This window comes from Calonectris borealis, chromosome 1 (assembly GCF_964195595.1).
Source record: "Calonectris borealis chromosome 1, bCalBor7.hap1.2, whole genome shotgun sequence".
NCBI lineage: Eukaryota > Metazoa > Chordata > Aves > Procellariiformes > Procellariidae > Calonectris > Calonectris borealis.
The window spans coordinates 208,163,669-208,186,440 of record NC_134312.1 but is presented as its reverse complement, the minus strand read 5'-3'; the positions used below and the strand labels follow the sequence as shown (position 1 = coordinate 208,186,440).

Genomic DNA, 22,772 nt, shown 5'->3' with positions numbered 1-22,772 from the left:
ATCCTCAAAACAGGTCAGCTCCTCTTCTGAATTATTAATTTCTATATTTTCTCTGAAAGCAGCAAGCACAGCCCTATACTGTGGCTCCCTGGTACATATGACCAGAGCATAGGATTAGACAAGCATGACTTCTGTAGGGAAACATCACACATTTCCAGCTTCACAACCCCTTGTAATATTTTCCAAATGCTCCCCACCTTGTTAAGGGAAATTAAAGCTTTAAGTTACTCCAAAGGCATCTCAAGGCCTTTTGGTTTCAACTGAGTCTTATTCACTTTGCAATTCTGTTTTATACTTTGCCAGCCCGCGTGTAATAAAAATCAGGGAGCAATTTCAGTTTTAAATTTCATTTGCCACATGTGATTCCATTTACTGACTAAATCCCAAACCTCTCTGAGTTCCTTTTGTTCTCTACAGGTTGTTTACTACTCCCCATAGTTTTACACAATCACAGATTTTTAATAAGTTACATATTTCCATCTTTCCCAAGAATGCTAACAGAGAAGTCAGGGGTTTACTGAGTATCTTGCCTAATTGCTACAATGTCTATCATATCAACACACTTATATTAATCTCAAAAAAAATTGTAATAAATAAATCATACCACACACAAACTTGCCATGTCTATCAGCGTAGACATAGATCCTACCATGGATCCTACTCTAAAAGTCTTTTCTGGATGCCTGGTAGTTGGCTTCTAATTTTGCTCTGCTCCCCTCTCTCTGTGTCCCTGGCCTAAGATATGCCAAGTTAACGCCTGGCCATACTGCTGGGCTGCTTATGCCCTAGGCCAGCTCTTCTCTAATAGTTTTTAAACCAATTCCAAAAGGTCCTGCAGATAGTGCATATGTCCTGCTTTTCTACTTCTGATCACAATTCATACAGTCAGAGACAGGTAATCCCATTATCTGATTTGATGACGCCAGTTTTGTTTCACTGTTAACGAATCCCTGCTGCCATTTCAGGACATAATCCTGATTTACTGCAGTATTTGTTATTGCTTTAACAGAACCTGGTTGGATTAAGAAAAAAGGCTAAGACATTCACACAGATAAATTGAACATCCATAGTTATAAATGCTGGAATTAAATAAACAGACTGAAATACCTAAAAGTTTTGGAGGGGACGTAAAGCTTCATGCTGCAGGACCTAAATCAACTCTAACGAAAGGGATGAAATTCTCCTCCTGGCCAGATCACAACACAAACATCTACTGCAGTACGGTTTGCCTCTTCTTCAGCAGCTGGTGTTGGTCACTTTTGGAGATAAGCTACTGGAACAGATGGATTACGTGATCTGGAATGGGAATGACTGTGGCCCATCATGGATAAAATTCAGATAGGTCGTGGCTGCAAAAAATCCTGGTTTGGATTCATTTTTGCAGTTACCAATGTAAGCAAATGACTGGGGGCTTCAGCACACAGACATCAGTTTGGTTTCTTGACATAAAAGCAGTCAGGCTAAGTTTTTCCTGTCCGCTCAAAAATGATACAAAAGCAGGTCATAACAGAAGTCTCAATCGTGACATGCTTTACACACAACAGTGCTACCTCGTGTGACCAGAAACAAACACATCACAGCCCAGAGCCCCATTTTCTTTACAGAAAGGCCGTGAAGAGCTGCAAATCACATGCCTGTAAATATATGTATCCTTTCACTGTGTAACCAAGCTCCTGCCAAATTTAAGGTACAGCTAATCACAATATAAAAACTAATATGGATAGAAAAGCTTGTATTCTAAAATCAGACATGCCAGGATTAAGAAATTGGAATAACTTACCTTGAAATTCTCAAGGGTCACCCTTCCTTCTTTCCAGGTATTGTAAAAATGTCTTTTGTACTTCATCTGTTTTAACTGAAGCTTGGCTAAGCAAATGCTGTGCTTTTCAATGGAGATTATTTTGATAGCACAGCTATTCTTTAGTCTTTACTCCAAAGTTCTCAGTCCTGTAAAGAAGCATCTTTCCCATACAGCTTGGGCTGCAGATCTTTCTTTATAAACAGATCTTTCCTTAAAATAACTACCAAGAAGGAGGTAAATTCTAAACAAAGCAATAATCGCTGCATTATCTGGTCTTATTAGTCAAAGTCGACCTTAGATACGATGTGTGTCACTGATTACAAACGATCGGAGTTTGTCTCTACTAGGATTTTAGATTGTGGTATCTCATTGCAAAACATACACTTTTTTGCAATGAAGACAGCGGAGGTAAGATACATCTCACTTTCAATTAGCAGCCTAGAAGCCAGTGATCTATCTTACGCAGCTATTTTAGGAGGGAACAAATCACCCCCAACAGTGAAGCTCTCTCTCCCCATCTGTTAATGACAGGCCTAGAAAACCAATTTAGAAGGCATGCCCAGCTTTTAGAAGACTAAAGCTAGGAAAATGAATCCCTTCCTTACGTTTTGGATGTCAGGAATCAGATGAACAACTAGGCTAGGTCAGATGTTTTGTTTTGGTTTGCTTTATGGGAAAGATCCAAATAAATCTTTAAATTAAATGGCTGTAAATTTCTTAATTTTACGAAGGAAAATTGGTTTTATCCTGGCAGATCTGGATGAGACAAAAGTTTACTGTCTCCCGGGCAAAACTGTCACCAAATTGTGCTGTTTCCTCAACTTGAGAATTTTATGACAAGAGTGATTTCATTATAAAAACCAAAATTCTCCCATCTTTTCCCCCAGACAGGACCCCTCAACTTTTTATCGCAGTATTCCTAATTGACAGCCTACCGCTTCATTATCACTAACACCTTTGACCAGTCTACTCTGGACACACTATAACTGTCTGTTCCAAGCTATGCTTAATCACAACACTCTCTAGGTTGATCCCTACGCCGATTCCCCAGGAAAATGAAGGCATTCTACATTTAATTTTTTTTCACGTCCAAGTTCCTGTTTGAGATATCTTACAGAAAACTGTAAAGAATTAAAACTGATACAAGCAAGAGCTGAGGTGTGGAACTGAACAATGGGATGTCCGTACCCACAAAACGCATCCTCCGTTCCTAACTGCCAGCAGTGGCTGATGACTAAGCCAGAGTAATAGTTTTTTCTGCCAAAGCCTAAAGTCAGCTCTCTGCAGCCTGAGTAATCTTCATCAGTGGATGCTACTACCTCTAAAGCTGTACTGCTGTCATCAATCACTGCAATGTGGAGAACAATGTCCTAACCCAGCCTGCAAGACAGTTGTCAGCAGGATCATTCTCCATTCCATGCGACCGGTAATTATATGGCTGCACAGAGCCTCACTTCTGAAGAGTAGAGAGGATGAGGAAGGACATGGCACTGTACCTACCTGTCTTCTGTACTCCCAAGTGGGGTCATACACTTTCCATCCATTTTCTGGGAAAACCTCTTTGTACTCAAATGCAAAAAGTGGCTGAAAGAAAGAAAATGTATCATTAAGAGCCCACTCAGAGCCCATTTCCAGGATGTTTGATATCTCAAATAGTAACTCATGACTGGTCCTTCTTTTTTCCCACTGCACTACTTTTCTTTTAGGGCTTTGTGAAAAAGATTAACGTGCACGCTGTATCAGGTAATTACTACAGCAATGTACCTTCCTCTATACCCCTGATCTTGCTTGTCTATTACCTAGTACTTCATGGACAAAAGGAGTTTATTATTAAAGAGAGAAAGAAAAGACTACTTGGGCAAGAACGCTTTTACATATTAAGAACTAGATCCTTTCAACCAGTATTTGAAGCAACAATTGCAGTGTCATAACATGACAGAGCAGATGAACAGGGCAGATTTGGGGCAGTGCAGTCACCATTATCTGTAAACCTCTGATGGATGACACTGTGCTTTGAATATTTTCCTTCTGCTATGAGGATGTATCAGTAAATCATTCTCCATGCATGAAGGAATCCAGCCCCATGGTAGAAGACCCTTCCTGTTTTCTATACAATCTAAACTCCTACAGAATTAATTCTAAAACAGATTTAAAACCCAGCATTTCTCCTCCTTCAACAAAATGCACCCCATGAGAACACTGCACCAAGTAGATGGGACTGAACAAAACAGCTTACTGTCACTCTGTGTCTTTTGGTTAAAAACTGAAAAGAAAATACTTACCAGATTATTTGAAACTGGGAAAGCATATTTCATTAGGTTCTCAAATATGGATCGTCTAGTTCTCCCTTCAGGCTTATGAGCAAATCGCAAGTTTCGAATATCCTAGGAAAAAAAGAAGGAAATCAAATTGCAGATTTCTGAACCACTTCAAAATCCAAAGAAAATCCAAACCCCAGCATTCAAAATAGGGTCGCATCACGATCCTCTTTCTAGTACTGATTTAATATCGCACTTTGAACACTGTTGTATTGTAGCTCTGGGCTTGGTTCAATGGTCATCTGCAGCTTCCAACAAAGCCTGCCACAACTGCAGAGGAGCAGAGGGAGTGCAAGGTGCACCTGATCACAGCACCTTGCCTTCACATGAAGCTCTCTACTTGCTGAAAGTCTAGGGGAGAGCCTCGCACAGGGACAAGCTATTGCTGACTGGCAGGACTTTGTCTGACAGACCTCCTAGCTCTTACCACACTCTCACACTGAGCTGTGCCACAAGACAGCTGGAAGGGACTGCCTCACAGAATACCTCCATAGAGCTACTGCACAGAGCGAGCACAGGTCCAGTCAGTTTGGTGCAAAGCAACTAATGCCATCTCCCTTTAAAGCTTCCATCTCTCAGAGCACTCAAGAGGATGTCTTGAAACTGAGAACTCCTCCAACTTGCACAGCAGCACAGTTTCCACAAAGGGTGGTTACCCAAGACCTCCTTTCCGTACTCATCTACAAAAATCAAATTCAGAAACTAAGTAAAGCATCTCTAAGATGCCAAGATTTTCCAGCCAAGCCTACAACTCAAACACTTGTAGTAAACAGTTTAAAAGCCACCAGCAGGAAATGAGCTATCAAGTTCAAGGACATGAAGATGGTACAGCAAGTCAGAGAATAAGACAAACAGCTAAAGACTTAGCTGTCTCACAAGACTGAGATTAGGTAATTGGTCTCAGACAGAGAACATTTCAGGACGCATAAGCTGTATCTGTACTACTCTGTTATCGCACTAAACTGCTCTGCATATCCTGGGCCAAGCAGGCTGGCCCATATATATCTGTTGTATAGGGCCAAGATACCTATCATAGAGTTTGTGCCTGGGTTTCCCACCCAGGGAAACAATGTAGTTCACTCCAAACCTGACCATGTCTGCAAATTTGCATATAGGCAAAATGGCTGAGGACTAGGAATCCAGATCAAAACAGGGAACAAATTAGCTTGCCAGCACAAGCACCCCTACGTTAGCCAGGGAGGATCATGACTGCAACAGGACAAGGGAGCAGCTGGATGATTTGGTATAGATTATATCAACTGCTTTTGACTCAGCACGCCCACAGCTTGAGAGTCTGCTTAGCTTCCTGGTGCCTCAAAATCACAGCAGTGGCCAGAGCAGTTTTCATTCCTCCATCTGCCCTTATCCAGCAAGTGGCATCCTTTCAGCCTTGAGGGGGCTCCGACAAGAGCTCTAAGCAGCCCAAGACCTACAAGGTTCAAAATCCAGCTCTCCCCACGCGGTCACTGAGGGAAGCAGAGGGGCCATGCCCTGCTGAACAGCGGAGGTAAGAATTTAGGACTGGAGATGGCGATTTTATCTACTCTGTGGGTCTATAGTAAGTAGACACGAGGAGGTGAATTGTTAATTTTTAGTTAATTGTTAAGTTTGCATTTCCAATGATTCCTAGGGCTCTTGAGAGGCACATGTGAAACATGTACCGCCTTGAAAGAAATGAAAGAACAGCCTCGAGGAGGACTCACGGCTACTTGCCAGTCCCTCACCACAAAGCACAGCAGCAGGTAGACACAAGCTAAAGAGTTAGGGGGAAACATGCCCCTTTCTTGCTCTTGAAATGCAAGTTGAGTGAAAGGAATCCTATACTCCACAATGACTGGAGTCTTCCTGGGATAGCCTGGTGGGCAATCCCGAGAACCGCATTAGTGGGATGCAGGCCTAGGTTTGCACCATGAAGAAAAGACATTACCTAGCACAAAGCCTGTGCTAGGAGCGGGGCTGGAGAATCCTGAAAATTACTTTTAAAATCAGATGTTTTTTGAAGTGTGTGAAGTCATACTGAAATGTTTCGCAGAACTTCCTACAGTGCTACAGAGAAAACCTTTTAAAATATATGTTCCCCTTCCCCTATTGTAAAACACAGATAAAAATTTACCTTGCATACAATTTCCAGCCCGTATGAATTCTCACCACGACTGGAAGCACCTCCAATTTTCTCCACTCTGTTGATTACACCTAAAGATGCATCTAGGACAAAAGGAGGGTCCTGTAGACAGTTGAAATTTGTGAGTTTAAAAAGGGGAGGGGGAAAAATCCCCAGCTCCTGCTCCCTTATGCCTATATTCCCAAAGATATAGCTATGATTCACACAGCATTACTCTCAAAGAACACCTAGGTCTAAAGATTGAATACCCAACAAAAGCAGATGGTTTCAAAAGCTTACCCGTTCCATGCTTTTAAAATACAGTCTATAATTGGTAACAGTAAGGGTTCCTCTGATTGCTCCAGTGAAGGGGCAGATGTAAGTAACATCCTTAGCTTAAAAAAAGAAAAATAAAAGTTGTTAATTTCATGGTTAATTTATGGGAGTAAAATTATGACAGCAACAATATTTGAGGGCTCTACTTTTCAGATGATGGAATGAAAACCAGCTTAATCTAGGGTTCTAGCCTACAGCTAACACGCAAGTTTCAGTTCTGTGGAGAAGGTAAGAGTTTAGGTATAAACTGAACTCCTGGCAAGTACCATCACCTAGAATCCTACTATTGCACAGAACTGCTAAGCCCGTAAAAAAGCCAGTATTCGGCTGCAAACTGTTTACTCTTACTGAGCAACGCACTGCCAGTAGCTGAGAACATCATGCACGAAAAGAGAGACAATTCCTGCCTGGATGCATACATTTGAAGCTGACCACAATCTGCATAAAAACTAAGGATCACCAGTAAGCTGGTTTGTGCCACCAAGGACAGGAGAAGGCAGTTCACGTGGCTTTTAGGATGCTTGGGTCCTTCCGCACACCCTTGCACGCAGAGTCAGCCCTGGGATGAAGGCCCTCATGCTACAAGCCAGCAGAGATACAGCGATTTCCAGCAGCCAGGAATTTGTATAGCACCCAACTGCTGGTGATTTTAAGTCTGAAGTCAGCGATCAAGTTACTCTGCAACAATTCAATTATTTTTGAGCCTGAGTGATGGTGACTCAAAACAGTCCCCTTCTTAAAAGGCCTCAGAAGTTTCTCACTTGCTCCAGCAAAAGGCAAGAGGTGCTGCTGGTTTTCCACAGCAAACACCTCCCCTAACTGCCCTTCTGTTTTACATCAATTAAATGCCAACATTTAAGTCATTCCCTCCCCCTCCGCCGCCCCGCAGCGGCCCATCATGTCTTCTGCCACTGAAGCAGCTGGCTGGCTGTGCTGTGGCAATGGTTTATGCCATCACTGACAAGTAAAGACACCCCTCAAACACACAGCGATCCTTTCAGAAGGAGACCCACGGACCAGAGCTGCCAGACTCATGAAAGAACCCCCTGGACCATCTTAATAACCTCAAGCCTCCAAACCCTATGGGATGTGTTTTGCAAGGGCTGTGTGAAGTCAGGAGGACAGCTTGCCTCCCAGCCAGGTGACAGCCACCACGCACAAGAGGCACGAGGCTGCTGGGGTGTCAGGATGGGGACCTGAATTTCTTCTACCTTTATGCTATGAGATTTAGCCTGGAGGGAGGGAGGGAGAGAGACTGCCTTACTCCAGGGCACCGGCAACTCATATAACTAAATCATCCTCACGTCAGCTCTGCTTCTGCATAGTCTTCACTGACTCTTGAGATTTGGATATGGAGAAGGATCCTTAAAAAATCAGCAAAATACGTAGCACAGAATTTTTGGTTAAAAATAAATAAAATAATATACATATATGTATATACACACAATGTACATGTGTTTGTTGGAAGGACAATTAAACACAAAATGCTTCTAGCCAGTTCTAATTAAACCAAGTGTTTCATTATTAGCCGATTATTCATCACTTCTTTTCAAAGACTAGTTTGACAGAGGTTTGAAAGCAGACTCATGAACCATAATAAGGGTGAGGGCAGCCTGCCTGGTTTTTCCACTAGAGTTCCCATTATTCAAAATATAATTTCAAAATGTTTAAAAAAAAAAAGGCAACAAAACTACTAATAAGAGAAGTGTGCATTTACATCTGAAAAGAAACAGGATTTCTGGATAAAGAGGAAAGGTGCTAGAAAAATGTTTTCCAGGTAAGGAATCCCAGGCACGATCTCAAACACTGGCCTTGCCAGCTTGTAAGCCACATCACCTTTCACATTTGCATTTTATTAGCTTGGTTTCCTAAGGAAACAATTTTACTTAATTACACTGTACATGTACACATGTGCCTACACACATGGCTTGTCTGACCTTAACCCTACCACAGTTGTATGATTTCAGCAGTCTCCATCTGATAAATAGGGATCTCCAAGGCATTAAGATCCTTCACTGTTTGTGAGAACGGATGCCAGGTATGAAAGAGGTTGTACTAGTGCTACTACCAAGGGAAAGTCTAATAAGCTCAGCCTTTGGTAGATATAAGAGAATCCATATGGAAGAAAGATACTGGAAACCAGGATTTATTAATTCCTCTGGTTATGGAATTCCTGTCTTTTATAAGGCCAATCTTACCCTAGATTATTGGGTTGGCTGAAATAATTTTTCCTCCCCTCCCTGTAAAATACAGAGAGTATTACATTTGCCTTTCTTGACACTTTTAACAGGAAATAATTATTGCTGATGAATAATAAAGATTTCCTTTTTGCTACCTTTAACTTCTTGCTGGACCAGGCAGCTGCTGTCTGGCCTACTCTGAAAGCCACCCAGTCTTACAGACTTACATGGCTCATCACATCATTTGCTCACAGACAAAATACTGATAACTCTGATCTCTTAAACCATTCCCCAGGAACCCTTCAAAATATAGTCTTGCTGTAAGAACTAACTGTGCCTGTGGAGTGAGCGAGATGTCAGTCTGCAGTGCATGGTTGGAGTATGAGTTCAGAGTCCTTAGGAAAGGAGTAGAGAAAAGGATTGAGCATTGAGGTGAGATTTTTTTGTTTGTTTTTAGGTTTTGTGGTGTTGTTGTTGGGTGAGTTTTTTTGGTAGGGTGTTGGGGGTTTTTTTAGGGCTGAAGTTGCTTTCTTCCATGTCATTTTAAGAGGAAGGCAACATGTTAAACTAGCGAATGCAGAATCTTTCACAGAAAGTTAATCAAGAGGCTTACTCAAAATTTCAGGCTAGAGTGCATCAGCAAACCTGATGTATGTCAGAAAGTCTGGATGAAAAAAAAAAGAAAAAAGACCCATCCCCATATCACAGCAAGTTCTCTGCAACAGCACTGTATCCTCTTCTGCAGTTTGTGACAGAAATTCGACATACAATTGTGCTGTGTCAACCCATGACGTTACCCTGTGGCAAGCACAACTTGACACAGTTGATCCACATCCTCTCGGGAGGCAGCAAATGCAAAGCTGCACAACCTATCTCAACGCTCATGCTAAGACATGTTGAATTGCCTTGTATTGGCTACATGCTAAGAGCAGACATATACATGAGACCTTGGCTCATGTGATGTGCAATAACTTGATTAATGAAACAACCTGATCGTGGTTCTCAAAAGATCAGCAATTTGCTGTTGTTGGTCAATGACTGTGTTGTGATTTAACCTGGCAGGCAGCCAAACACCACGCAGCCACTCCCTCACTCCTCCCCGCCCCCAGTGGGACGGGGAGAGAATCAGAAGGGTAAGAGTGAGAAAAACTCGTGGGTTGAGATAAAGACAGTTTAATAGAACAGAAAAGGGAGGAAAAAGAAAATAATAATAATAATGATGATAATGATAGAATATACAAAATGAGTGATGCACAATGCAATTGCTCACCACCCACGCTGACCGATAACCAAGTAGTGATCGCTACTTCCTGGATCATGTCTACCATTCATATACTGAGCATGACATCACACGCTATGGAATACCCCATTGGCCAGCTGGCCTGGCTATGCTCCCTCCCAGCCTCTTCCAGAGCATGGAAGCTGAGTGTCCTTGACTAGCAGGGTACTTAGCAACAACTGAAAACATCAGTGTGTTATCAACATTCTTCTCATACTAAAACACAGCACTAGGAAGAAATTTAACTCTATCCCAGCTGAAACCAGGACAGACTGCCAAGATATTTTTCTCAATGGATATTCTATTTGGTCAGCAAAGAATAAGGAATTTCCTCTTCACATACCCATGTCTTTAATGGTTTCTCCTGGTAGCAAAGGTGGCTCTTCCATTTCAGCCAATTTATTAGTCTCCCTCAGGACCTAGGCAAAAGACAGAGGTAGAAAAAGAAATTCACAATGTTTTCATAAACCAAGAAGTTTACACTTACCTGCAAGGGGTCAACAATATCAAGGACAACAAATGTTCAAAAGGTCTTGAGGTACTGCCTAGTGTCTCAGCTTCTGAAAGGTCAACACAAAGCATGTGAAAGACCTCAGTGCAGTCCTCGAGCATACCACTCGGGTATGGGCCATGCAGAAATGTTTAAAGCAAGGATGTCTGCGATGGAGAGGCTGTGCAAAGCAGGCTGTGTGCTTTGGCAGCACACTTCCCAGGTGGCTGCCTTTCATGCTCCAACCTTCTCCTCCCCAGCCCATCATCACAAGTTGAACTCTTGTTACCTACGGAACCAAAGGGATCAGTTCTTTTCCCAGCTGAAGTGATCTACTATTACCATGATGCTATCAAGTAGAGCAATTTCTAGTTTACACTGCGGAAAGTTAAAAAGGACACCTTGTCACACCACTGTCTTCAATGAGGGTCCGACAATTGCAAAGATCCTGATTTGGCTCAGTACTAGTGACTTGTTACAAAGGTTATATTTTGATAGGCATGTATAGTAAGTACAGTTCTGATTTCTTTTTGGCTGCCAAATGACTGTTCCTCCACTTTCCCTTGGGTTAAAGTTACACCACATGGCATTGCTTTTCACAGATATGATTGCATTTGCACAAGGGTTTTCACAAGAACTGCTATCACGAGCAGATGGACATTTTAGGAAAGCACGGCTGTAACGTGTAACTATGCATGGCTGAAGTCTAAACCTATGGTAACAAGTAGGGGAGAAGAGCATATGTAAGTGACCAAGATTAAGGCTAAGTCTATGTGGCCAAATGCAGACAGATTTAATCATGTTGCCCATGCCTCGAACGAGCCAAATGACCACAACCACAGCGGCACACCAGTTGCTCAACCTAATAACACAGACGGAGAGCAGGTAAGTTAGTCCAAACTCTGCCTCATGCTGTAGCAACCACAATACTTTGGGTTAAAAGTTGGCGTGCATCCCACCTGGTGAAGATAAGCAGAGAGAGTTCATGTCTGCTCACAACAAACTGCGCAGACTCGCCCAAAATGCTTTCTTTATGTTAATGCAAGGAAAGAGAAAGAATTGTTTAAATCTTATATCAGGAAATCCCTGCAAAGAAAATTCAAAGACATGGCCTAAAGTGGCACTCTAGAACCTGACACGTCTGTGGTCAACTTTCATGTAGGATCAAGACAGAGGGAGAGCCTCAGGGAAGAAAAATTCTCTAAACTATGCAAAAAAAATGAAAACAAAAACCGAAGAAACCCCATGCCACAATAAAAGCGTGTTCCAACATTTTCACACAACAGATTGATGTATAGATGAAAAGATTAATAAGATCAAAGCCTTCTTGAGAACAAGATGTAAATTTTAAAAAATGCATTAAAAAGACTCTTTAAAAAAAATAGTAATAAAAGCAAGCACAGCCCTGACTTCCTAACAGGAACCTTACAACTGCACCCATTTAGGCCAACTCTTACCACGGAGGCTGCCAGAGCAGCCGGACTGGGATCTACAGGATGGGTAAAGGGAAGTCACCATTGACAGAGCTCACACTGGCAGCACTCAACTTGCAGGAAAGCTTCTCCTCCCCCACATCAGCAATACCAGTAAAAACAAGGTTTTGCTGGTATAACTAGCAGAAGTCTATGCTGAGGACTTCTCGTCAGCACAGCTGTGTTGGCCAAAGATCACACATCCCATCAAAGCCCTGACTGACGGCTCCCCGACAAAAGCCTGTGATGTAGACCCGCTCTCAACTCCTGTGTGTCAGTTTTTGCACTTGAGTAACAGCCTTGAAATTAGCAGGATAACATCTGGATTATGACAAATGAGACAGAGGCTTCTGGCTAATTAGGCCGCAAGTGGTGGTCATCTTTGTGGCCTTTTATCTTGGAAGGACATTAATAAAAATACACTCTGTGTTCAGGACACGATCACAACTTCTTTGAGAAGGTCCGTACCCAAAACGGGCAGCAGCAGCTGCCGCTAGGATCACTTCGGTCAACAGCTGGACTTGCTGCTCTCCTGCAGATGTCAGCGGGAGCATGTCCAGTGGCAAACACTTGGAGGACTGGGTTATATCTTAAGCCAAAACAAATATGAGGTAAAGATACACGAAAAGCATTCGGTATGACAAACAGCTGCTGTGATTACTAGGTGGGCAGTGCTCAGGTGGGTTTTAAACACTGTACTGCAGGTGGGGGAGAGAAGGAGGGAAGAGGCAAGCAGTACAAAAGACAAAGAACTCCATGTCCACACCATTTTGCTAAAGAAAAGGTTGAAAGCTTTCTCAGTTTAAAAACTGTCTCTTCTAAGTCTAATAAAATCCATCTGCTCACTTGCACTCTCTGAAACATGGAGTCCCCAGGGTCAGAGGAAAGGATTAGCGATCCAAATCTGCGCTCACTTCAACACAGGGCAGCGGATGGATGGCCTCCTGGAAGCACAGCACTTCAAGGTCAACAGCTTCTGCCCCACTGCCTCCCCCCTTCCCCCCTTCTCTTTCTTTTTTTTTTTTGTACAGAGTTGAGGACTAAACTGCCATTTTCGCCATCCCCCAACTGACCTCAGCCACACGACCTACCTCAGGTAACGCAGCACCGACTGCCTTCATGATGATTTCAAAGTCAGCGCAAGCACCTCGCTCCTGGGTAACAGTCACCCCTCCCAAGAGGCTGAGACAGACAGACAGAAAGCCCAGGACAAACACTCCTCTGGTGTGCTGGTCTTTGCAGCATCTGCCCAGCCCTAAACCCTGAATGAGCCTCCTAGTTGGAACGTGAAGACTTGAAACCCGTCCTGGCAGAAACCAAGAAATGAACGGTAGGCATTTTCCTGAAATCCACCTCCATCAATGGCTCCTTAAAATTGATTCGGGGAAATGCAATCTGTGTGCAGCTGACAATGCAGGCAGCGGGCACAGGAGAAGACATCTGGGGCAGCACTAAAGGACAGGGGGTGGCAGGAGGGAGGAAAAGTGAGTGGATAAGGAAAGAGGAGTTTTGGAAACAGATCGGGGGGAAGAATGGGATGGGACAATGCACGCGGAGCTCTGGGAGCACGCTAACACCATAGGTGGACCTTCTGCCCCTTATATGACTAAGGAGATAACGTGAAAGGCCTCTCCATCTTACTGCCTTCCTCCCCTCCCCCGCCAAATCCAAAAATGGTTCATTAAACTGTCAGAAAAATCTTTTTTTGTACATTAGCCTATTTTCCAGACTCTAAAAATAACACTCCTGGGCCCAGATTTAGCCCTCTGCAAATCTTGCAAAACAAAATTAAGAGCTCCACTGAGGCCAGGAAGCAGGTAGGGGAGCCAGGGACACGACTGCAGCAGCCTGGCCGCAGGAGAGTGACAGCTGGCTACTGATGCATTAACGCTGTGGAGACAGGTACCACATACATCTGTAACCGAAATGTTTCACCTCTGTGTGCCTCAGGTTTTTAAATTGTTCAGTGGAAACAAAAACAAGGAGAGCTTTGAGATCTGCAATGAAGGTCAGAGCCAGAGCTGGACAGAATCAGCATTACTTAGGAACAGGACCACGCTGAGCCATACACTGCCCGTATCTGTCACAAACATCACTAAGATGGTTTCTGTAAGAAACAAATACAACCGCCAAAAATCGGTAGACTACTTTGCCTTGCCTCTAAGTCAAATAAGGTCTTCGTTATCTTTTCCCCACAAAAATGTTACACTTGTTAACTGAATCTCCAGGGGAATGAAGAGTTTAGTTACACACCAGAATAACCTTTATTTCTGTCTTCTTTTACCGAGTAACGTAATCTACCCATTCCACCCATCAGCAGCTCTCCCTCTAGATAAAACAGCTCTCTGGGATGCTGAGCATGGCAGTACCTTAGCACCTAAACACAAGCCCTGCCTTGGCTCAGAGAGGTGTCAGGACTTCATGCCACCACCTACCTTTGTTCTCTGCTCAAGCAGCAACTTGGCAGAACAAACCCACACTTGCTACATTTAACAACCGCTTCTCTTACTCCAGGATCCCACCTTGTGTTAGCTCCAGCCTGCTTACCCGTGGTTGAAGGTGCAGAGCTCTCTCATGCCCTCCCACCTGTAGCACCCAAGGCAGGAAAACCCCAATGCTGTATTGTTGACACAACCTCCAGATCTCAGCAACAAAGCGATCGCCTCCTTTGCTTGCATGTCTGGGGTCAGGGAAAGAGGATTAGATCCTGCTAAAAAGGTAAGACTGCTCCCTGCTTCATTCCTTACCTCTTCATACTGCGATTCAGGATACTGCAGTTCCACCAAGCCTCTCCAACCATGTGTTCACACTGCCTCCCAACACAGCAGCAGCATGCTGCTCCAAAAATCCCTCTCCTGACTGATGTCCCTGCACAACTCATGCACGCAGCTCATCCCGAGTGGCTATAGCCAGCTCAGGGAGGTAGAGAGATATGTTGCGCCATAACTCTAACTACAGGGTCTCAGAGGTCTGTGCATCACTGAACGCTGCTCCAGAAGAACCTGAGAGGGCGCATGAAACTCTATATTCAGGGTTTGCTTTTGCCTGTGAACAAAACAACTGATATGTTTTCCTCTTGTATTGCCTGAGAGGCGTTTGCCCACCTGCACAGCCAGGATGACAACACATGTCCTGCGCTGGCTGAGGCCGAGCCGGGATTGCCTCCTCCTACCCAATCTGCCAGCATTGCAATTGCTCCCATATCTAGTTCAGTCAAGATGCTTGGGTTAGCTTAATGGCTTTTTTAAATGGTTGTTTTTCCATAACTTCACTCATTTTGCCAGGACTGGCTTGGGGCATGACTACATGAGCCACTCAAGGGCGAGGGAGGGAGAGCAGCCGGACTGACTAGGGACAGTAACTTTGTCCCTGGACACTGACATCTGCAGCACCAGCCTCCAGATAACAAAGATGCATGAAAAGAGCGCCTGAGGTTCCTCCCAGGCATTTTCCAGTTATTCTCTTCTACTCTTTCTCCTGAATATTTGAGTCGGACCCACAGACAAAGGTCAGGTTTTTTTGGCTTCATGCAATTTAAGGGGAGACTACAGGTTTGCGTTACCAAATTGCTGTGTAACAGTTTTCCCAAGTCTGCATAGATTCTCCTATCCTGAATCACAATCAGAATGAACAAAAAGAATCTTTTTTGGTTTAGACAAAATTAAAATGTACCCTTTTTGTGATTTCCACTCCCCTCCCCCCCCGAGTTAATCTCTCCTTGGTAACCTCCCACACACTCCAAATCGTTTTGTACATTTTGAACAGATTTGTTATGCATAAAGCCACAGCACTGGTACGCCATGTCCAACCCAACACCGTGACCACCTTGCTCCTGCATTATTCCTTTCCCCAAAACCACGTCTGCCCCATCTATTGAAAAGACAAGCTCTCCAGGCTCGGAGCTGCTTTTGTTCCAGCTACACACAGTCCTCTTCTGTGTTTCCTACAGCAGGAAGCTGGACTCTTAACTGGTCCCTTGACATAAACATATATAACCTCTCTGTACAGACAAACATTATACACACACACATACAAAATCCCTTTGCATCTGCAGCCCCTAAACTCACAGGTTTGGCACATCTACCTCATGAGCACGCACTGGTCAGCAGCAACAGGCGGGATATATGCTGCAGGGACAAGAATGTGCGTGTTGTACATGTGCGTGTGCAAGAATATACACGTAGAACTAGTTGCTTTTAAAAATATGTAGCTTTTCAAATTACGGGTGAAATACGGATTTGAAACTCAACAGCCAAGTGAAAGGTTTTATCTCCTACAGGAAAATATTTGTCTGATACTTCACATTTTAATGGATCACCAGGGAATATTCTGCTTGTAGTTAAAAAATATAAACATTCCTCTTAATGCCCCCTGCCTTTTTTTTTAAATGTCTTTCTCTCAAGGACTGGCACATGATTAAATACCCTCCTGAATCAGCACTCTTGCCACTCTGCAGGCAGGCTAGTCAGTAAACTGCAGGAATATCCATTTCATCTAAAACTGGAGATCCACACCGGAGCTAGTCACCCTAGGCGCTCTGTTCACTCAGTGGAGATTCACCTTTAGGATGAGAGCCTTTTTTCCCACCGAAGGCTGAGAACTAGGGTAAGTAACTCCAGCGTAGATATGGTATGGCGAATCCCATCTCCGGTGCTTCACTGCAGGCAGTGCAGCAGTGCCCAATCTCCTGGACATCCCGATACAACTGAGTACTCACAACCCGTACTTTGCAGAGAGGTCCAAACTTTCTCTGGGGAGAGAGGCAGCAGGAGATGAGCCAGGCCAGATCCAAAAATTGCATGAACTTCATTAAAACAGGCATGACTCCAAAGGAGTTTTAGGATAGGTCTTATTAGCTGAGTTGCCAGACACAATTTTTGGGTCAGAACTGGCTCCTTTCTGCTGTCTCAAAGAACCACATGAAGGAAGACAGCCTTTCTGCAAAGGCTTTGCCATAGGATTATTTTTATATACTTGATTTTTTATGTATTTATTTTCTTTGTAAATCAAGAGCAAAACATATACATTTACATAACCAATGTTTTCCTCCTTTCAAATGCCTTTTGGTGATCTCAGACCATGTTCACCTATTCCTTTCCCTGAATTGCCTTCCCACTCCATCCCTTTCCTCTTTCACGGCTGTTGCCATAAAAGTAAATCAACAAAAGACAGTGCCACTATGGCAGGTGTATCAAGATTTATCATTACCCCAATGACGGTGTAAAAACCTCTGAAACAAAACAGATACAGACGCTCTTTCCATTCACCTCAGGAAAAAAAACACAGAGGTCTAATTCTGTCCAGCTGATGTTAACAGAAGCTGCAGAACTGACACAAGTATGCGCAGAATCAAAACCCGTATGCTTATTTAGGATAATTTTTCATAGGTGCGTTGTTTCTTTTCTAAATGAAACATTTCTTACAAGAGGAAAAAGGGCACATTTTTTCTAGCATTTTGCTGCTGAGATGCTTCTGTTTTCTCAATGCTCAATTAGAAGGACCACAAAACAGTAGCCGTGCTTACTTGACAAATCCTTCTATAGACTGCAAACATTGTACTACTTTGGAGAGATTTTCAGCTGCCACTTATGGCTATTTCAAGTGTACTTTGAGAAGATTTATGTGCTATGTATGCTACTGGAAATGTAATAAAACATGTATCGAGCAAGTAAATGGACTTTGTTGGTATTTTTGAATCATTAAGAATACCACAGCAGAATGACTACGGAAAAGAACAGCAGTATCTCTGCATGACTGAGGCATGGGGACTTTTCTGAGGATTTTGACCAGATGGGTTGAAAAACTATGTTAAGAGACATTCAGACCAGCAAGATATTAATTGCAGGGAAATGCTTTGTGTCGTCTTCTTTTGGGATATTAGAAGTTCAAAGGGGAAAAGACAAAACACCACAGACACATGGATCATTTCAGAATAGTACACAGAGAATCAAATATATCGTCCAAAGACCACATCAAGCTCATTCAGCTCCTAGGAGATCACTCAGCCAAAGAAGGCTTCCTAGCTTGGTTAAAAAACAACACAAGAGGCATTTAAGTTATCAATAAAACATTCTGACAACAGACTATCTATTACACTAGTCTAAACACAATAATCATATACAATGTGCACTGCAACTGCCTTTTAACTATGCTTTCCTAGTCTCAAAAAAACCAGACACAACTAAAAAAAACAAATCATGAACTATGATCTCTACCTACCGTGTATATTTTGAGAAAGTATAAAAATTCAGAAATCGCTTACTTACCACCACCTTGAAAATCTTTACAAAGAAGCTGAAGATTAGTGTATTTTAAAAAAAAAAGTAATGCAGTCACCAGGGTAATATAAAGGGACTCCTCTGGAGGAGGAAGTAGCCACCATGCAGTGTTTCCCTGGGGTTTTCTGCTTTGTTTTTTCCACCATGTACTTCCCCACTCAGACCTGAGCGTCCGGGGATGAAGAACAGCCTCTCTGTGCTGGTGAATCTCCTGGGCCCTCGCTGCACAAGTACAAGGCATGACTTAGAAGCTCAAAGGAACACATTGTTGAGGACCACTCGTTCAACCACGGCTGGCTTGTCTCCTCAAGTTTGTATGGCTTGGTGCCTCAAGACGATTCCCTCATTAGGCTGCGACAGAAAGTCGTCATTGACTCAACACAGCAATGCTCCCTGGCACAGAAGGTTGCAGATATTATCTATTCAGACAAGTCCAACATTTTTTAATACAGAACCTTCTTCAGTGCCAAGGGATCCACATACGTCTCGAACGACCACAGCTCTGTTCTCCACTGGTCGCTCGAACACTTTGTACAGCATGTTAGCCTGACTCTATCCCTTCTTTATTTTTACTGTATTTTGTTTAGCAAACAACTTATATGGGAAAATAGATTAAAAGTTTCAAGGAAAGCATTAAACTAGTTCAGTGAAGTTCATATCATCAGTCTTAAGTAACAGAGAAACACTCCGACCAAAGAGAGAGTTGTAAATTCTACCAACTAAAATAAGTCACAGAAAAGTGTCTCTGTTACCAAGAATTTCACTTTGGAGTTTAGTGATATGTAAGATAAGAATTCAAGATACAAGTAATTACAATGAGTAAACAATCCTACAGAGGGGAACGAAGATGTTTCATTCAGTGCAAAAACATCTACAGAAAATCGAATCTTGGCAGGTACTGCATGCAGTCACAAATCTGCGTGCTCCTTTTAAATACCATGCTTGTTCATTCCTGCCTGATTTGTGCTTCAATCTACAAAACTATAAGGGGGGGGGGGGGGAAGAGGGGGGAGGAAAGGGGGGAAAAAAGCCACCTCTTACCCAGTTTTACTCAGCAAAAGGAGAATTCTTGCACTTTGTAGCTAGGAGAAATATGGCAGTTGATTAGGAAGAGCTGAAAATATTTTTGAGGAACATCTGAAGGCCATTTGCTTATTCTCCTTAGTTTTCCATTCCTAATAGATGGCAATCATAAACGCTTCCAGAGATTTCCTTCACTGTGCATTACTTCATATTCAAATATTCAGGTACCTCTATATAAGAAAAATTAGCAATGCTTGCTGTCTTTGCTCTCTTCTAACTAGATGAGCACTTAGGGAGTATTATTTCCATGTAAAGGAGACAGAAAACTGACTGCATCTGGCTTTCCCCCCCATCTAATCTGCATGAAATCAATATTTTGCAACCCAGAGGTTGGCTACTCTGTGTTTTTGTTTCCTTGAAAGGGGGAGGTGCAGAAAAGGACTTACTGGGGAGAGGTGCAGGGAGGGGACCAAGATTTCCATCTCTCAACACAGTTTAAAAAGAAAAAGATTGTAATTCTCATGAAATATATAGAATTTACAGTCCTGGAAACAGGAGTCCTAGAAAAACATGGCAACAGCAGGGGCTAAAATCCAGTCACTCATGGGGCTGTCCTGGAATGACCACTCTTATGGACAAGAGCATCATTCATTCTTCAGAGCCAGTCCTTTGTGCCTTTGTTCATCGACAGCTTAATGCTCCAAAGAAGAAAGGAAAACGGTTTCCCACAGACACACAGAGGCAACTCGTACAGCCAAAATCAGAATATTGAGACAGTTAAAATATTTTTCCCCATAAGATTTTCCTACTTCTTCTCTGCTGCTCTTTAAGTCTCTCTACTTGGTACCTCTGATAATGTAAAGCATCGCCCATTCTTGGATTTGGTGTTGATTTCAGCCCTGTGTGCAAAGGGACCCGCGGAAACACTATGCACAGACCAGGTAAGGACTACTACTGCCTGCATAGCTTCTACTCCTGTACACCCGCAAAAATGTGAGGTGCACCTCCGTGTGAGAATATGACTGAGCCCAAAGTGATGACACAGAGAAATACATACGGTCACGTCTTCACACAGTGACAGTAAAAAGATGAACTGTTTATTTAATTTCACTGCTGTATCACCAGTTCACATCTAGCCAAGCCTTTTGTGACACAGGTCAATTATCTTCCCCGTCTGGTGGCTTGTGCAATATGGTCTGTAATTTAATAGCAGCCACAGTCCAGTGCACTGGGAAGAAAAGCTTACATCACGGAAGACATCTTTGCATTTTCTATGAACTAGTCTTCTTACGGGCAGTCCCAGGAGAAGAGTCAAGGGCCAGTCTGAAACAGGAATACTTAACCCCATACATAGTTAAGTGAGGATGGAGCTGACTGGCAGGGCAGAGAGTCTTCAACTACCCTGGAGGTGCTTAGGCAGAGTTTTTTTCATGATTTAGTGCTTCCAAACTAGCATCACTCATTAACCGAAAAGTCCCTTAAAAGCAAAAGTAAAAAACATTGCTTAAATGAGTGCTTAAAGTTTAAAAAGTTATGCCGCTCTCTAAACCCAGCTCTTGTTGAACATGTGTTACACATAACCGAAGCCTGACACACTTCCTGCGTTGGCAGGGAGATAGCAATGGAAAAGCTCACTGAGGCTAGTTTAAGTGATTTACAGCAAAGGATGGGGGGGAGGGGGGGGCGGGAAATCACATCTTTCTTCAATATGTTTTTCTACTATCAATATACATGTTCTACATAAAACTAGTCTAAGCCACTTTGCACTAAAGCTAGACTAAAGTAACACAAAGGTGGCAAAGTCAGTGACCGGCATTTCAGTTAATCCTACCCAACATCACCTGAGGGACAGGATTTACCTCAATTTTAGAGGTCTACAACTGGAGAAATTACCCTGAACCCTCTTCATAGTCAGAGGAGAAACACTGTAGGTTTTCAAATGAGACAAAACTACACCTTTACTGGAGCACAGCTAAAGCTGGGATCCTCTCTGAGAAATCAGTCGCTGCCCCTCAAATAATGTTCACAACATCCTGCAGCAAGGACTTCTCTAGCTCAGCTACATGACGTTCTCACCTAGCATGGGCATTTCCTTAAAGCAGAGATAAATCAGATCATAAATGACCTATTTCTTTCCATTGACTACAAAGGAATTGTGGTTGGCTAGCTTGAATGCAGACTTGCTCACACAGATTTCATCCAGAAAGCCTAAGGAGACAGAGAGGCATCCATTTACTGTCTTGGAAGGAGAAGGCTCCCTTCATATACCTTTTGTCATGCATCAGTTATGTATCTTACAAAATAAACCACATGGGCTTGTCTACAGTCTCCAACCATACACATAATGGATAACAAATTAACATTACGCAAGCCGCTCTGTTTCTTTCCTTTTCTAACCTTTGAGTCCTGAACATGCTATAATAATGCTCTTGCATCTCATATATAAACCTGTTGCAAATCCACTGATTCCTCGTATATTAAAGGAGAAAATTATTATGGAGGGAGCAAACAATCATGGAGGATGGGACACATACTTGTACAATATTTTGCTGGGCCTCAGAGGAGTATTAGGAATTGTGGATCTTATGTTGCCCTCAAAGGGGAGAACGGTTTAGCAGACACAAACAGCAACACCAAGAACAAAGATTTGAATCACTTTTTCTGAAGGCTGCACAACTAAGCAGGTGACGTACGGGTCTGCTGTACTGGTTTCGTCTGTCCACAGAATGGACTAGAAGCAAGAAGCAACTTAAGAAAGCCAACATAAGAGTTTCCATCCTCTGGTTCAGGTTTTTGCTGTATACAATTCAAAACCAAACACAATGGACCTTAACAAATTTTCAGGTAAAGGTACTGTTCCTAAGGGAAGTGGCAGCAGGCTCCGCTGGCCACATCCACTGCTTCCCAACTGCAGATGGAAAGGATCCAACCCTTTTATGACAGCTACTCCAAAGCTTTGAACATGGTAAACTTCAGGCATTATCCTATAAATCAACAGCTAACTCAAAATGAAAGTCTAGAGCATTAGCAACAAGACTTAAGAGAAGTACTATAAACTGCACAGACGTAACTGCCCATAGGCACAGGAGAAAATACCACCTATGGGACTCAGGAGCAAGTATTTCACTGTACTTTAATAACCACCAAGCTCCCAGATCTGTAAGAGATATTTATGCACCTCAATCCCTTTGGCAATGTTGGCTCTAAGGTGTTTTTAAAATCTTATCCCAAATTACAAAGTATCTATGAATTTCCAGCCCATTTTCTCTTCCAATTACTTCTATTCAATTCTGTTCTTGCCTGATGTATAACTTATGTTAAAACATATGGCAGTGTATTTGCTAAAAATTCCCTCAAAAAGTGCATTCCCTAAATCAGTTCTAAACAGCTTCAGATTTGAGATCAGGAAGGGGGTGGAGGGGAGAACCTAATAGTGCTTTGTTTTTTTTCTGTTGGGGTTTGGGGGTTTTTTTTCTTCTTTTTTTCCTATGAAG

At 42.8% G+C, this 22,772-nt stretch overlaps 1 protein-coding gene across 1 annotated transcript in view; it reads right to left on the bottom strand.

Moving 5' to 3' along the window:
* The window catches only part of MTMR2 (myotubularin related protein 2), a 62,361-nt gene that overhangs the window by 14,475 nt on the left and 25,114 nt on the right, over positions 1–22,772 (bottom strand). The window contains exons 3-7 of the mRNA XM_075140107.1: positions 10,359–10,434; positions 6,521–6,615; positions 6,233–6,343; positions 4,084–4,185; positions 3,302–3,385 (exon numbers count right to left, since the gene is read on the bottom strand). Of these exons, the coding sequence (XP_074996208.1) occupies positions 3,302–3,385; positions 4,084–4,185; positions 6,233–6,343; positions 6,521–6,615; positions 10,359–10,434 (468 nt within the window). The remainder of the gene's footprint in view (positions 1–3,301; positions 3,386–4,083; positions 4,186–6,232; positions 6,344–6,520; positions 6,616–10,358; positions 10,435–22,772) is intronic.